The sequence below is a fragment of the Lithobates pipiens genome, unplaced genomic scaffold (assembly GCF_037356315.1).
Source record: "Lithobates pipiens isolate NorthernLeopardFrog02 unplaced genomic scaffold, aLitPip1_a1.2 Scaffold_1, whole genome shotgun sequence".
In the NCBI taxonomy this organism is placed as follows: domain Eukaryota; kingdom Metazoa; phylum Chordata; class Amphibia; order Anura; family Ranidae; genus Lithobates; species Lithobates pipiens.
The window spans coordinates 228,101,156-228,118,741 of record NW_027507685.1 but is presented as its reverse complement, the minus strand read 5'-3'; the positions used below and the strand labels follow the sequence as shown (position 1 = coordinate 228,118,741).

The following is a 17,586-nucleotide window of genomic DNA, read 5'->3' as shown; positions in this document are numbered from 1 at the left end:
GGGCACTGATGGGCACTGGTAGATGACACTGATGGGCACGGATATGTGGCACTGAGGTACAGCACTGTTGTTGAGGCAGATTGTGGGCACTGATAGGTGGCACTGTGGACACTGATAGGTGGCACTGTGGGTACTGATATATGGCACTGTGGGCACTGATGTATGGCACTGTGGGCACTGATGCATGGCACTGATGTATGGCACTATGGAATATCTGGATGGTACTGGCAAGGGGCAGATGGGCACTGATAAGCTGGCCGTGATCGGGACTGATGTCGGGAGACAAACTGACTGCCCCTGTCCGAGACAATCACCTTGGGTAGCCCATGTAAGCGAAAGATCTCCCGAGCAAAAATGGAAGCCAGTTCCTTAGAGGTGGGCAACTTCTTAAGTGGAATATATATATGACACATCTTTGAGAACTGGTCAACCACCATAAGGATAACAGTCTTGCCTTGGTAGTTGGGCAACTCCACAATGAAATCCATAGACAGGTGAGTCCAGGGCCTCTCTCCATTAGGTATGGGTTGTAGGAGGCCCACTGGAAGGTGTCATGGAGTCTTACTCTGAGCACACACGGGACAGGCAGCTATGAAGGCTGTAACATCAGCCCGTAGACTAGGCCACCAGAATTGTTGGGAAATGTCCCAAATGAGTTGATTCTTCCCAGGATGGCCAGCTGCCTTGGGAGAATGATAAGTCTGGAGCACAGCAGCACAGAGACTCTCTGGGACAAAGCAGCGGTCACAAGGTTTATCAGGAGCATGGACCTGAGCAACAAGAATTTTGTCACCCAAAGGAGAAGTAAGACTGGTGCGAACCGTAGCCAAGATACAATCAGGAGGAATCATAAGAACCGAAACCGACTCCGACTTGGAAGTGGAGGAAAATTGTCGTGACAAGGCATCAGCCCTTACATTCTTAGTACTGGGTAAGAATGAGACAATGTAATTAAAGCTTGACAAGAAAAGAGTCCATCGCGCCCTTCTGGGAGAGAGTCGCTTAGCCTCAGACAACAATGTAAGAGTCTTATGGTCAGTAAGAATAAGAACGGGCACAGTGGTACCTTCAAGGAGATGTCTCCATTCTTTCAAGGCTAAAATTATCGCCAACAGCTCTCTGTTACCAATCTCATATTTGCACTCAGCAGGTGACAATTTCTTGGAAAAGTAGCCACACGGATGCATAGCGCTCTCAGAGTTAGGACGTTGAGACAGAAGGACGCCAACTCCAGTCTCAGAAGCATCAACTTCTAGGATAAAAGGCAACGTAGGATCAGGATGTGCCAACAGAGGAGCAGAAACAAAGGCAGCCTTGAGAGTCTCAAAGGCCTTAATGGACTCCGGAGACCAACTCTGTGGGTTACCATCCTTTCTGGTCATATCAGTCAGAGGATTGACCAGAGACAAGAAGTTACGAATAAACTTCCGATAGTAGTTGGCAAAGCCCAGGAAACGCTGCAGAGAACGTAAACCCACGGGTCGAGGCCACTGTAGGACTGCCGAAAGTTTCTCTGGGTCCATTGAAAAACCAGCAGTGGAAATAACATAGCCCAGGAATGTAACCTGTCCACGATGGAACTCGCACTTCTCCAGTTTACAATAGAGATTGTTCTATCTTAGTTTCTGAAGCACACGATAGACATCTGTGTGGTGGCTCTCCAGGGACTTCAAAAATATGAGGATATCATCGAGATAAACCACCACACACAACTGCAAAAAATCTCAGAGGACATCGTTAATAAATTCCTGGAAAATTGCCGGGGTGTTACAAAGGCCAAAAGGCATTACCAGGTATTCATAATGGCCTATTCTGGTATTAAACGCAGTTTTCCACTCGTCGCCCTCCTTAATGCGCACGAGATTGTATGCCCCTCTCAAGTCAAGCTTCGTGAAAACCGCTGCTCCCTTGAGGCAGTCAAATAACTCTGTAATCAATGGAATCGGGTAGGCATTCTTAATTGTGACACGATTGAGACCCCTATAATCTATACAAGGTCTCAGTTCACCGCTCTTCTTTTTCACAACGAAGAAACCAGCACCAGCAGGAGACGAGGACTTGCGGATGGAACCTCAAGAAAGAGCGTCAGCAACATACTCCTCCATGGCTTTATCCTCCAAGACCGACAATGGGTAAACCCGGCAACGAGGAGTTATGGCACCAGATTGAAGGTCAATTGCGCAATCATAAGACTGGTGTGGAGGCAAACTACCGGCTTGACCTTTATCAAAGACAAGAATGACTGTACTTCTCCGACAATGGGAGGGGAGTGAAGAGGTGCACAGGACCTTGGATACCTTCGGGAAGCATGTCTCACTGCATTGTGATGACCAGGAGAGAACCTCATCACAGAGCCAATCGAAAGATGGGTTGTGCCTCTGTAACCATAGATAACCAATAACCAGTGAAAAACTGGGTGAGGAAATAACTTGGAATTGGATTATGTCATGATGAAGAGCCCCTATGGCCATGGACAACGGAACCGTCTCATGAGTCACATGGGCAGGCTGTAAAGATCTCCCATCAAGAGCCTCAATGGCAAGTGTAGTTGATTAGAGCCTGTATCTCGATGGACGACTCATCCCAAGAAAGGGTGACCAAAACCAGGGGCTTATCCTTCTGGATAACTGGAGATGAACCAACGCCACCTAAGGTCTGTCTATGACAGGACCTCAAGGTTCGGGCGTTCCCTGGACTGGTAGGACAAGACTTCAAAAAGTGACCTGCCTGGCCACAATAAAGGCACAATAAAGGCACAATCTCTCACTCCTCCTAGGCATTATAATTTATTTTTATTTTTTTGTTTTTTTCTCCAATAATAAGCACCGTTAAAATCCATTTGATCTCCCTATTATTATATTTTCTAATTTTGGGATGTGGTGCCTATCTTTATGGGTGCTTATTCTGTCTAGTTGAACCAAACCTATTCTTAGAGGGCTACAGTTATTCACTTTCAGTTAATTACAGAGAACATTACAATTGGGCATTTATAAACCAACATATGGACCAAAAAAACAATAAAGTGACCGTGCAATCTGTGCGCAGCAATGAATGCATTGCATGGCACTGGCAGTGATGAACTGCAAAACCATAAAAAAATCATACAAAAAAATAGGTATCAAAATTATTTGTGAAAAGATCACTAAGACATGAAGCATTAATGAAATAATGGAAAAAAGGTATTGTAAATATTATAGAATGAAATATACCGTATTATATATTGTTATATTGCACTTACTGAATAAAATATGTGTGCGACTGACTTTGCATCGTGCGAGTGTCCAGCGTACACCAGCCTGAGCAAATATATTCTGCAAACATCTATAACACAAATATCCCAATATCCCGCCCCCCCCCCCAAATGACAACATATACCATTTCTTTAATTATGGTTTTATGACTGTCATTGTCTTATTGTCTTAGTGATTGATTCATCTCACAACTTTGATACCTTTGTGTGTATGATTTTATTTATGGTTTTGCTCATCACTGCCCCACACATGCAATGCATGCCATCATGGCTGCATGATGCCATGCATTGCATGTGGATAATGACGACGACAAGCAAAGGTATCAACTATAATAAGACCTACATACACCTTAATTAAATGGCATGGTCACTTTAATGTTTAGGTTCACCATTATTATTTAAATCTATTACAGTCATAATTTGGCATATTTTTTACTGCAGTCCACATGCATGGTGGTGCATCAGATTATATATACTAGTTAGTTATGTCAGTTAGTTTGTTTTGCCTTTTTCCGACAACCCTGGCCGTTGCTTGTCGGCATCTGCGAGCGGGGGGCTTATCGGAATCCGGGAGTCCCTTCAACAAGGGGACCCCCAGATCCCGGCCCCCCACCCTATGTGAATGAATATGGGGTTCATCGTACCCCTACCCATTCACCTGGGGGGGAAAAGTGTCAATAAAAAACACACAACACAGGTTTTTAAAGTAGTTTATTAGGCAGCTCCAGGGGTCTTCTTCCGACTTTGGGGGTCTTCTCACCAGGCTCCTGCGCTATCTTCTGCTCTTTGGCCGCTCTTTTGCTAGCGGAGGAGCCCGGCTTTCTCCTTCATCATCTTTGCCATCCGGGTTACATCTTTGCCATCCTCTTTTATTAGCGTTGGCCCGGTCTTCTCATTTTCCGCCTTCTTCTTCCTTCTTCTTCCTTCTTCTCCTCTTCCGATGTTGACACAACACTCTCTCCCACTGTAATGGCAGGGACGCTTTGTGCGGCGACTTATATAGGCATAAGGGGCAGGTTCACAGTCCCAGAATCCCCCGGGACTGTGATATCATGTCCCCACCCCCTTTCCTGACCGGCCGGGCTGTGTGCTCGGATAAGGGTCTGGTATGGATTCGGGGGGGGGGGGGCCCACGCCATTTTTTCGGCGTAGGGGTTCCCCTTTAAATCCATACCAGGCAACGGGGCTAGCAAGGTGTCAATCTTGCCGATGGAAGTGGCAACATTGACTTCCTTCTCTAGTCCCATTGTACCTGAAGTCACGTTCAAAAGGGAACGGACTTTACACCACGTGTGGGCAAGTCTGTTCATTTGGAAAGTCTGGCGGACTAGCACACAAACGAGCGGATTGCTGGAAAGCCGAGTCCGGCGGACAATTTTGAGTCAAGTCTTCTTTCAAAGTCCACACACGGTTGAATTGTCTGGCGGACTCTGGTCCGCTGGACAGTCAGATCGTGTGTACGCGGCATAACTGTACTAATGTACTTGATGATAATGATGATGATTGATGGCGCTGGCACTGCTGGACTGGTGGTCTGTCTCCTGCTGCCCACAGGAGCCTATTAGGAGAAGGACAGAGGAAAGTATTCTTCTGGGATGCTGCAAGCCTGGCTTGGGTCTCTCTCCCACAGTCCTGCTGCCCAGTTGTAAGAGGACGGAGGCTCAGGTCCCCTCCCCATAGTGAGACAGTGAGCCGAGGAGGTGGAGGAAGGCTCTGGGGACCGGGACACATCAGAAGTCGGGGACACTCACTCGGCAATCCATGTGTCTGTCTGCAGCAGCCAACGAACACAACGCAATGCAGGGCAGCTGGGATCGATGTAGGTAGAAGATGGGGAAAAAACTGTGCGGCTTACTCCCACAGCTCTTCAGCTGCTTTCAGGTCCATTTGGGCATGGCTCCAGGTGGGGCATAGCGTGGCGCGAGTATGACGACATCCGAACATCGATTATTCCAGCGGTAGCATTGATGCCGCATTGTGGATGGCCAAATCGCGATGCATTGAAGCTATAATCAATTGATTTCATTAATTTTAACACCCCTAATTCTTACCCATATCTAGAAGCTCCACTCCATTAAAGTAATGGAGCAAGGGCTCCAACAGAATGGAAAGAAAGTAAGAGAGCACAGAGCAGTGAGTATATACCTTACTCCACAGTAAGTGGTGATGGTGGTAAGCTATCAGGAGGAACTGTCACTTTCCTTTGATTAAACAAAGTGAAAATGTCTCGTAAAAAACAAAAAAAACTTAAAATATCAACAGCCCAACAGCCCACCCAGAACTTGAGAAAATGCACCAACACAGTAGAATTTTTTTTTTCTAAGTACCCGTGAGCCTCTTTAATGGAAAATGAACAGAGCCTATCTGCAGTAATTACTTCTGACTGGTTATCAGGTCACCACAGAATCTCAAGAGAAAGCCCTGCCCCCCTCCAAACTGAAGGTTGACAGCCTCAGCTGTGCATATTTCCCTAGTAGACTGTGTAGATGGGGTGTGTCCATTCCCTCCACTCATGTCTCAGATTACACTCAGCTCTGTGCAGTGTGTAATGCTAGATCCCTGGCTGCTGGAGCTGAGAAGTACCAGTCAATCTGTGTGTTTTAGAAGGTTGTAGATAAACAGGTAAAATCTACGTCGGAATATTTGTTTAATATCTGTGTATCACCTGGGTTGTGTCATCCCCATGGGTATATGTAAAGGTTTGCAACCACTGTAAGCCTAAAGAAAGACCTTATTCTTTGGTCTCTACCAGTTATGCAGAATCTCCCCCTAGTGATGTATTACTGCAGTGATAGTTACCACTGCCTTCCCCATTACAGTGTATGCCATTGGGTGCTACCATTTTAGCTTGAGAAGTCAAGCCATGGTGACTGGCTCTGTGCAGTAATGAATTTATCCAGTCCATGATATTTAGCATGATTTGCTTTTGGTAAGCTTATTCAGCCTAAAACAAGTGGTATCATAAAACAATGACAACTTGCCCATTGATCCCCCAACTACATCAACCACTGGTTGTGGTGAGAAATCTTTAAGGCAGAATAAGAAAGCAGCAAGGTAGGCTGGCAGACATTATTTTTTTGTTATTTTACAAGGCAAATATAATCTATATTTCACAGTAAGGTATTCTGTTAGTCCTCTCTGTTCTACTTACCCCATATCAATGTGAGGGCCTCAGTTCCCAGACTGCTGTGATCCACATGACAGGAGTAAGTGTCTCCCTCCCTTGTTGGCACTTCCACACTGACTCTGATCTGATAGGTGCCATCAGGATGGGGAAGAATTGGACTCATTTCATCTGAAGGAACATCATCCTTCCCATTCCTCACCCACTTCACATCCACAGGTCGGGGGTGAAACCCGTACACCAGGCACTGAAGTCTTGTCACACCATCCGACTGACGATGACCCCACACCTTAACCTCTGGGGGCACTGGGATGGAAAATAAAGAAAAAAGAGAAATGTAAAACTGCTAATGGTAGACTTATTTATTGAAAGTTTGTGTGTGCGTGTCAGGAGGGGGAGGCAATTCTTTGTCTGTTTGCATATTCTACAAATAACAATCATGAGCATACAGTCCCACCACCATCTATCACCACCATCCCAAGCGATTAAAATATCATCGATGTAGCGGGCATAGAGGACCTGGCAGGCCCTGAAGGGATTATTGTGCCAGATATGGAATTGATCACAATATCTCATAAACAAATTGGCATAACTCGGGATGAACCTGGCCCCCCAAGACGTCTGCGGGCGTGACGTTATCCGCCTCTTCCGGTGAGTCCTGGAAGGATGGAGTCTCTCCAGTGCCAGACACCTGCATGTCACATCAGGCAGGCAGATGGCCCGCATTCCAGTGCATCGGCCAATGCGATCCCACCGGGCTTTGGCCGGGCTACCTGGTGGAGGTCGTGTAGTCCTGGCACTTTCGGATCACAGATTACTTTGCTTTACTATTCTACTGGCACCCCTGTTGTCCCAGGTGATGCCGTCTGCATTTCAATGGCCATCTTTGCTTTGATTTGTTTGGATGAATGGTAAGTCACTAATGAAGTAAGATGAAGCATTTATAGTCACTTTGTGGACTTTTATTGTGAAAGTGATTCTATGCAAAAGTGATTCTATGTATATCAATAGATCCATGAATCTTTTATGAATTTTATAATTATGTGATCATATGCAGTGGGTTATTTTATCTCTGTCATTTTTGGGGGTGGGGTTTCTTAATGATGATTTCCCCTGTTTAAAGTGCTTGTCTTTAGGTGCCCAGAGTAGCTTGGCTCTGAGGAAGCAGGTACGTCCCCGAAATGTGTCAGCTTTACACCCCTTGATGTGAAACGGCATATGTGTGTCTGCGCTGTTCAGCATTGTGTAGTTGCACAGCTCATTGATAATTGCCATCTTGTGAGTACCCATTTTTTATTGATTTTATTATCGATTAAATGTTTTTTTGGTAATGTACTTAGATGCGTGTGCCTTCCATTTTGTTTGTTCTTGTAGTATCAATCGGATCACCCAGTCTGAGGAGGGCAGCATCTGCCCATTCTTGAAATTACCATTGTCCTTGTTGCTTTTCACCACAGAAGACCTCATAGCGCTGGAAGTGAATGCTAGCCTTTGTCCAAACATGGTGTGTGTATTATGGCATCCAAAGAGTTCAATTTTGGTCTCATCTGAACAGACTATATTCTGCCAGTATTTCACAGGCTTGTCTAAATGTTGAAATGGCTTCAACATGCTATTTCTTCAGCAATTGAGTCTTGCGTGGTGAGCGTGCATAGAGGCCATAGCGGTTGAGTGCATTACCTATTGTTTTCTTTGAAACAATTGTACCTGCTAATTCCAGGTCTTTTTGAAGCTCTCCAAAGGTGGTCCTTGGTTCTTGGACAACTCTTCTGATAATTATTTTGGCAGAAATCTTGCGAGGAGCACCTGGTTGTGGCCAGTTTATGGTGAAATTCTAACTTCTATACAACTTCCATATTATGGCCCCAACAGTGCTCACTGGAACATTCAGAAGTTTAGAAATCCTTCTGTAACCAATGATAGTGTTTTATTCCTGCGCTACCACTGGTGATCTATCAAATGTCAGGGGCTGCTGCTACTACCGCAATGGATAACACCGTATCCACTTAATATGAAACTAAAGATATGTTGGTATTGCCCTGCCCCTATATTAAATAACCCTCCGAGGGTGATAAGTATAATGCCTAGTTACATAAATCAATAGTGTAATATAAAAATATATATATAAATGTCTACTGAATAATATCAAAAAGTGCAAAGTGCTACATTAAATAAAATAAAATAAACACACCACAGAGGTGATAGAATCCAAATAAATGAAAATCAAGCGAACAAAGGTAAGTAACTAAAAACAGTCTCTTAAAAAATTACCATTTTGATAAAGTGCAAAGAAAATGCAAACAAAAAAAAAAGAAAAAAATAATGTAAACGCACTACAGAGTCAATTGAAAACCTCCACGGAAACACAACTGCTTCAATTGAGTGCAAAGCCAAAAACAGTGAATTGATCATAAAGTGCCAAGTGCGTCTTATAAATGTGCAAATCAGTAAACACTCTCCAGAGGTGATATAAGTGAACCACCCTAATAATAAACAAATGATATACAAGAAAATAAGAAAGAGTATACCTAGACCAAAAAGAGGGTACCCTCTCCTGATCACATGGGAATAAACTTTAGAATAAACAAAAATTATATATAGTAGTAAACGCACTACACAGCCGGCTGTAACATACGTAAAAAAACGCACTAAAGAGTCAATTGAAAACCTCCACGGAAACACAACTGCTTCAATTGAGTGCAAAGCCAAAAAACAGTGAATTGATCATAACTCTGGAGAGTGTTTACTTATTTGCACATTTATAAGACGCACTTGGCACTTTATGATCAATTCAAAGTTTTTTGGCTTTGCACGGCTTTGTATGTTACAGCCGGCTCTGTAGTGCGTTTACTACTATATATAATTTTTGTTTATTCTAAAGTTTATTCCCATGTGATCAGGAGAGGGTACCTTCTTTTTGGTCTAGGTATATATATCACCTCTGTTATATCACCTCTGGAGAGTGTTTACTGATTTGCACATTTATAAGACGCACTTGGCACTTTATGATCAATTCACTGTTTTTGGCTTTGCACTCAATTGAAGCAGTTGTGTTTCCGTGGAGGTTTTCAATTGACTCTGTAGTGCGTTTACTTTTTTTTTTTTTTTGCATTTTCTCTGCACTTTATCAAAATAGTAATTTTTTAAGAGACTGTTTTTAGTTACTTACCTTTGTTCACTTGATTTTCATTTATTTGGATTCTATCACCTCTGTGGTGTGTTTATTTTATTTTATTTAATGTAGCACTTCTGTAACCAATGCCATCAGTATGTTTTGCAACAATTTGTTGCGAATTTCAAAAGAGCTCTTTGCTTTTACCCATCATGAGATGTTTCTTGTGTGACACCTTGTTGTTCAATACTTTTTCCCTGTGTCATTCCATTTTATTACATTTCCATTTTATGGCAATATATTTACCCAGAAAAATTGTGACATGTTCAATACTTATTTTCATGATTTAATTCACTAGTAAAAAGGTTTGATTCAAATCATAATTTTTAAAGACCAACTGTCATCACTGAACCGCAGTGGCTCCTCTCTGATGCATTGTTGACTCACTGACAGTCCCATTCACTTTAATGGGCTTGTTGGTGATGTGGCAGTGACACAACAAGGTGAGGGACATGGCGTCAGCAGGTGAGTGGACGCCCGCTAATAGGCTCTGCCGTGATGGATCTGAAACGACAGGTGCTTTTTAAATGTGAGGACTTATTCTTGCTGGTAGTTAGAATCTTTAATATTTGAAAACAAATGAAGGTTTCCTATTTAGAATAATAAGCTGTCAGGTTAGTAAAACAGCGATATCAGAACCGATTCAATCATACAGTTTGTAGTGCACATAGATTTACAAAACAATGGGATAAAGGAATATTCCTGAACTTTGTTTTATCTCATGGTTACTGTGAAATTGTGTGAATGTATCAATGCAGTGCATGTTATCTCTGCTTGCAGAACTTGGATTCATTGAACGTGTTTACCAAAAATGTAGTTATTGCAGAATATACAGCCTCATGCTACATAACTAAGCTCCATTTCATGCTAAATAAACTAAATTATTAACGTATCATAAATCGAAAATTATCTTTATATAGATTTGCAGCGCTGACTCCTGAAGAGCACGCGCTATGTTTTTGGAATTTAACGTTACACCTGAACTGCAGTTTGGGTATAATTAGGCATGGAAACACAGTCTGGTTGGGTGCTTTAAGGTTACTTTCTCTCGAAGCCAGCCCAGTGGGAGCGTCACTCTTGCTGTGCTTTCTGGGAGAGGATACTTAAGATGCGGATGTCATGTGGTTCTGGGTTCCAGTCCAGAAGTATGTTCTGACTCCATGGTCCTGGTCCTCCTGACCAGCCCCCAGGGCGCCTATGGCCTGGGGTGTGGATCCACCCGACTTTACGTCTCGGGGCTGGCTAGCCCGAGGCGGGGAAACTAAGGAAAGGATTCGGAGGAGGTCCAGTGCCATCTCAGGTTGTGCACAGGCCCAGCAACTTTGTAGTTATCCAGGGGAGGACTCCTCAGAAGATGGTCACGCAAGGGTTGGCTTCTTAGCAAGAGCCTGGTAAAGCTGAAGTGAATCCTATTTTGTGCGGTATCGCCGGACCAGCTGATACTGGTACCACATGAGTATTCTACGAGTATTCAAGTTTCCTTGTTCATGTTCTACAACAAAATCTGTGGCAGGGCCTTATTCCTGACTGCTAGGCCTTGTGAGAGAGGGACTATCCAACTAGAGTGAAGATCCAGCTGTGAATGGCTATTCTCTGGATTTATTCAAAGTAAGAAAGTTCTTTATTATTGATTTTGATACTAATGCCACGTACACACGATCAGACTATCTGGAGCAGAGTCCGCCGGACAATCTGCCCGTGTGCGAGTCCCGCGGACAATCCGGCCATCTGTGTGCTAGTCCGCCGGACTTTTGAAGTGAACAGACTTGCTCACATGGAGAAAAGTCTGTTCATTTTGAACGCGGCTCCAGGTAGACTGGACTAGCGCAGGAGGTCAATGTCGCCGCCTCCATGGGCGAGATTGACACCTCGCTGGCCCCGTCACCTGGTATGGACTTAAAGGGGAAGCCCTACGCCAAAAAAACGGGAGCTGTACCAGGCTGCATGCCCTCAACATGGGGGGGTGCTTTGGGGAAGGGGGGCCCTGCGGCCCCCCCACCCCAAAGCACCTTGTCCCCATGTTGATGAAGACAAGGGCCTCTTCCCGACAACCCTGGCCATTGGTTGTCGGGGTCTGCGGGTGGGAGGCTTATCAGAATCCAGGAGCCCCCTTTAAGAAGGGGCCCCCAGATACCGGCCCCCCACCCTATGTGAATGAGTATTGGGGTACCATGTACCCCTACCTATTCACCTGGTGAAAAAAAGTGTGGAAAAAAAAACACAACACATGTTTTTAAAATAATTTATTGCACAGCTCTGGTGGTCTTCTTCCGTCTTGGGGGGTCTTCTCGCCGGACTCCTCCGCTATCTACTGCTCTTTTACTAGCGGAGGAGCCCGGCTTTCTTCTTCGTCGCCGCCAACGTCCGGGGGTCTTCTTCCGACTTCGGGGGTCTTGTCCCCCTCTTCGGTTCTTCTTGCCGGGCCTCCGCTTTCTTCTCCCAGCTCTTTTGCTAGCAGTGGCCCGGTCTTCTGTCGCCACTGTCGCATTCTCTTCTTCTGTTCTTCTTTTTCTTCCTTAAGATGTTGACTCTCTCTGGCTGCAATGACAGGGACGTGTTGTGCAGTGACTTATATAGGGACAATGGGCGGGGTCACCGGATGATGTCACATAGGATGCCACATAGGATGCTGGGACTGTGACATCATAAGGGGTGAGGACATCACCCGGTGACCCTTCCCCTAGTCCCTATATAAGACGCCGCACAACGTGTCCCTGTCATAGCGGCCGGAGACAGCATTGAGTCCACATCTCAAGGAAGAAGAGGACGAAGAAGAAAAGAAGAAGAGAAGGCAACGGTGGCGACAGAAGACCAGGCCACCGCTAGTAAAAGAGCTGGGAGAAGAGTGGAGGCCCAGCAAGAAGAACCGAATAGGGGGCCAAGACCCCCAAATTCAGAAGAAGACCCCCAGATGGCGGTGATAAAGAAGAAAGCCGGGCTCCTCCGCTAGTAAAAGAGCAGAAGATAGCAGAGGAGTCCGGCGAGAAGACCCCCCAAGACGGAAGAAGACCACTGGAGCTGTGCAATAAATTATTTTAAAAGCATGTGTTGTGGGGTTTTTTTACACTTTTTTTACCAGGTGAATGGGTGGGGGTACATGGTACCCCAATACTCATTCACATAGGGTGGGGGCCAGTATCTGGGGCCTCGTTCTTAAAGGGGGCTCCTGGATTCCAATAAGCCCCCCATCTGCAGACCCAGACAACCAACGGCCAGGGTTGTCGGGAAGAGGCCCTTGTCCTCATCAACATGGCCCAGCAGGTGCCCTCCTTCCCCAAAGCACCCCCCCATGTTGAGGGCACATGGCCTGGTATGGCTCAGGAGGGGGTGGCGCTCGCTCGTCCCCACCCCCTTTCCTGACCGGGCTGCGTGCTTGTATAAGGGTCTGATATAGACCTTGGGGGGGACCCCACGCCATTTTTTCAGCGTAGGGCTTCCCCTTTAAGTCCATACCAGGTGACAGTGCTGGCGAGGTGTCAATCTCGCCCATGGAGGCGGTGACATTGACCCCCTGCGCTAGTCCCGGCTACCTGGAGCCACGTTCAAAATGAACAGACTTTCCTCCGTGTGTGGGCAAATCTGTTCATTTCAAAAGTACAGCGGACTCCCGCCATAGTCCGGCGGACTAGTCCGGTTGTGTGTGGGCAGGTCCGCTCGTTCGGAAAGTCCACCAGACTAAGTCCACCGGATAGTCTGATCGTGTGTACGCGGCATAAGAGTACCTGGACTTTTCACCTAACCCTCTGATCCTTCACTAGAGACTGTTGTTAACTACGTTTTAGCAAATAAAAAAATCCCTTTAAGCGGATCTGTCGTCAGTCTCTAAAGTTTCTGGGCCATCTACCACGGGAACCCTAGACACGAGGAGCGAGGGAGGGAAGGTAACAGTAAGCCCATTAAAATGAGCAGCTCCTTCGGGGGTCAGTGCTACAGATTTTTACTCCAAAAGCATTTTATTAAAATAAATTTGATAAAGATAAAAAAAAAATCCAATTTAAATCCCAAAAATCTGATTTTAAATAAAATAAAAAAATTGATTTATTATTTATTTATATATATTTTTTAAATCATTGATTTTTTTTTTATCCTCCCTGCTTATTTTACCTGCTTTATATTCTTTGGAAAGGTATATGAAGATATATTCTCAGGCACCATACATAGAGGTTATGTTAAACAGTGTATATTTAGCACAGTTACCTTGCCTCTCCAGAGCTTCTCTCCCATAGTTAATAAAATTCTTTACTTCCTCAATGCATTCATTTTCCAGATCACCCTTCGTAAGCTCCCCCCATCTCATCTCTGGGCTGTTCCATTCCTGTGTGGTGAGCTGAGCCTCGTATACAGTTGGGATATAGATTCCTCTCTCTTTGTCCAAATAGATGACTTCTTTCCCATCATATGCGAAATGACAATACCCTGTGGTGCTTCCGTCATCGCTCAGCTCACAGCCAAACATTCCCTGAGCACTATGGAACCCTGCACATGGCACAGAAAGATGTTACATGGGAGCAGAATGTGTCAGGTGTTCATTATTATATATATATATATATATCAAGTACTATACCAGAGTCTCCCGCACCACCATGCAAATTGTGAAGCAAATTTAATAAATATTATACATGATTGCTGCAGCTGTTGTCATGTGTTCCCACTCAAAAGAATGCAGTAAAAATACATTTCTGCGCAATCAAACAAAACGAAACCACATACTGTACGTAGCATATAAATCTCGTTCAAATGCATGAATAATAGACATGTGTATTCATTTTCGTCCAAATGCATTTTTGTCCAAATTTCAGGTATTTTCGTTATCGTTTTAACTCCCGTTTGAACTCCCAGTAGAGGACTGGGGAGAAAAACAAGTTAAAGAGATTGTGCAGGCATTGTCCCCAGACAGGAAGGACTATGTGGTTGCAGTAAGACCAGACCATAGGACCGATCGTACTTACTCACTACTAGAGTGGAGGAAAGGCATCCCTAAGAATTTCCAAGGTACCAGCGTGAAACTCTGACAGAACTAAATTCTGCCTGACACAGCCAGAGAGGCAAGGTAAAGGTCCTGTCAGCTCCAACCAGGAGAAGTCATTCAAAACTTCCCTCCGATCCAGGGGCGGATCCAGGGGGGGGGGCAACGGGTCAATTGCCCCCTCTGAGAATACCGCCAGCTGATGACAGAACGGCCGGTTCCGCGGGTCCAATCGCGGCCGGTTCCGCGGGTACCCGCGGGCCGGTTCCGCGGCTCCAATCGCGGCCGGTTCCGCGGGTCCGATCGCGGCCGGTTCCGCGGGTCCAATCGCGGCCGGTTCCGCGGGTACCGCTGAGTGGACGGGTGAGGGGGGGGCAGCTGGGCGGCTTAGGAGGGCTGCTGGCCAATCAGGAAGCCAGCAGGCAGGGGAGCAGGGAGATGACATCATCTCTCACTGCCCTGCGTCCCTCCAGTTCCGCCCTCACTGTGTAGGAAGCTGTGTGCAGCAGAGAGATTGCATCATCTCTCTGCTGCCTATGTTCACTCTGGGACCCAACAAAAGACCACCAGTAGGTGACAATCCGCAATGTGTGGCAGGCTACGTGGCAAGTGGCAATCCGCAATGTGTGGCAGACTACGTGGCAAGTGGCAATCCGCAATGTGTGGCAGGTGACGTGGCAAGTGACAATCCGCAATGTGTGGCAGGTGACGTGGCAAGTGACAATCCACAATGTGTGGCAGGCTACGTGGCAATCCGCAATATGTTGCAGGCAACGTGGCAAGTGACAATCCGCAATGTGTGGCAGGTGACGTGGCAAGTGGCAATACGCAATGTGTGGCAGGCAACGTGGCAAGTGACAATCCGCTATGTGTGGCAGGTGACGTGGCAAGTGGCAATCCGCAATGTGTGGCAGGCAACGTGGCAAGTGACAATCCGCAATGTGTGGCAGGTAACGTGGCAAGTGACAATCCCCAATGTGTGGCAGGTGACATGGCAAGTGGCAATCCGCAATGTGGGTCAGGCAACTTGGCAAGTGACAATCCGCAATGTGTGGCAGGTGACGTGGCAAGTGACAATCCGCAATGTGTGGCAGGTGACGTGGCAAGTGGCAATCCGCAATGTGTGGCAGGCTAGGTGGCAATCCGCATCTGGTGGCAGGCGACGTGGCAAGTGACAATGCGCAATGTGTGGCAGGTGACGTGGCAAGTCACAATCCGCAATGTGTGGCAGGTGACGTGGCAAGTGACAATCCCCAATGTGTGGCAGGTGACGTGGCAAGTGGCAATCCGCAATGTGGGTCAGGCAACTTGGCAAGTGACAATCCGCAATGTGTGGCAGGTGACGTGGCAAGTGGCAATCCGCAATGTGTGGCAGGCTACGTGGCAATCCGCATCTGGTGGCAGGCGACGTGGCAAGTGACAATCCGCAATGTGTGGCAGGTGACATGGCAAGTGGCAATCTGCAATGTGTGGCAGGCTACGTGACAAGTGACAATCCGCAATGTGTGGCAGGTGACGTGGCAAGTAACAATCCGCATTTGGTGACAAGTGACAATCCACATTTGGTGGCAGGCGACATGGCAAGTGACATCCTCAGGGCTCCCACTGATTCTGCATTATGGTGAGTTGAACCATTTAATTTTATATTACAATGTATTAATAGAAATAATGCGCTTCAATCATCCTGACACCATAACAACCATGGTGCCGTAATGATTGAAGCGCCAATACCAGCCATTTCCCATATAAATTGCCCCCCAAAAAACATATTTTATAGCAGTGCCCCTCCCGAGATTAGACTCTGGATCCGCCCCTGCTCCGATCACACCCTACCATGATTGAGCCAGAGTTTCATACAGCCCTAGGAGACTTTGTGGTGAAGTGTCAGAAGGGAAACCCTGCATACCCTGGAAATTCCTACCAGAAACTCAGTGTTTTCTCAGGAAGGCAACCCAGACCCCCGGAGGAAAGTAACTTTGAGGAATGGTTGGAGCAGACCACACAAGCCCTGGATGAGTGGGACATCCCTGACACACACAAAAAACAAAGGATTGCAGAGAGCCTAAGCGGGCCTGCTTCAGAAGCTATCCAAAATCTCAAGCTCAGCAAGCAGACAGTTCTCAATTTACCAATTGGAGCACACCTATCAACAAGCGGGAGAAAAGCTGTCAGATTACATAGGACGGTTGGACAAAGTCCTGCATCAGATCTTGTTGAAGAAAGGACTAGATTCCAGGGAAGTGGATGAAACAAAGGCAAAGCAAGTCCTGAAGGGTGCCCAACCATTAGACCTCCATCATGCTCCAATTAAGGGCCCGTCAAGATGGTGGCATTCTAAAGTACCCGGATCTGATCCGGACTGTGCGGGAAGAGGAGGCCATTCTTGAGCAGAAAGAGGAAAAATCCAAGGGCCAAAATCAGTGGTTGAAATCAGGACAGCTAGTGCCACCAGTGGCGACCCTCAGATAGAACTTCTCCAGACACAGGGGGCACAGTTCATGGAAATGATGGCTCTGTTGACTGCCTGGCACACCACCTCCCCCGACAGGGGAGTTCAAGCACCCAAAGAACTGACAAGTCTCCCAGAGGTGTGTAGAAGAACCCATGACCTGTTTCAACTGTGGAGGAGTCGGACATCTCAGGCGAGTGTGCCCAAGCCCAAGAAAGGGGACCAAATCCCAAAAGTCGGCTTTAAACTTCAAAGGGCCTCAGTGAAGGAGTCAACTGGGTGCCCATTTATCAAAGAAAACTCCAATCCAACCTGTACACACCAGACCCCTGAGACTGCAGTCAAGTCAAGACGGAAGAAGGAGAGGCTACAAAAGCCAACTGTAAAGGTACAAGCCACTAAGCAGACCAAAAGTGCCACTTCCCGTGGACTTACTCCCAAGTTAGTGGGGCCCTCTCTAATTGTCCCTGTGACAGAACAAACTGTCACTGTGTGTTTTGGAAGGGGCTGTGGGCTCGCCTTCTACCCACAGACTATGGCCCAGCAGAGAACATGAGATTTGGAAGGCTATTTGCCATCTCCCACCACCTGGAGAAGATGCCAGACATTTGTGTCCAGAGTCGCC

General features: G+C 46.3%; 2 protein-coding genes across 7 annotated transcripts in view; both read right to left on the bottom strand.

Moving 5' to 3' along the window:
• The window catches only part of LOC143984050 (class I histocompatibility antigen, F10 alpha chain-like), a 692,198-nt gene that overhangs the window by 441,508 nt on the left and 233,104 nt on the right, over window positions 1-17,586 (bottom strand). The window lies entirely within an intron of this gene.
• The window catches only part of LOC143984059 (class I histocompatibility antigen, F10 alpha chain-like), a 682,453-nt gene that overhangs the window by 445,060 nt on the left and 219,807 nt on the right, over window positions 1-17,586 (bottom strand). The window contains exons 2-3 of one of the 6 annotated variants that reach the window (XM_077484395.1): window positions 13,744-14,022; window positions 6,402-6,680 (exon numbers count right to left, since the gene is read on the bottom strand). The exons of 4 other annotated variants lie outside the window; for them this stretch is intronic. In XM_077484395.1, the coding sequence (XP_077340521.1) occupies window positions 6,402-6,680; window positions 13,744-14,022 (558 nt within the window). The remainder of the gene's footprint in view (window positions 1-6,401; window positions 6,681-13,743; window positions 14,023-17,586) is intronic. One more of the 6 variants, XM_077484359.1, reaches the window with a different exon arrangement.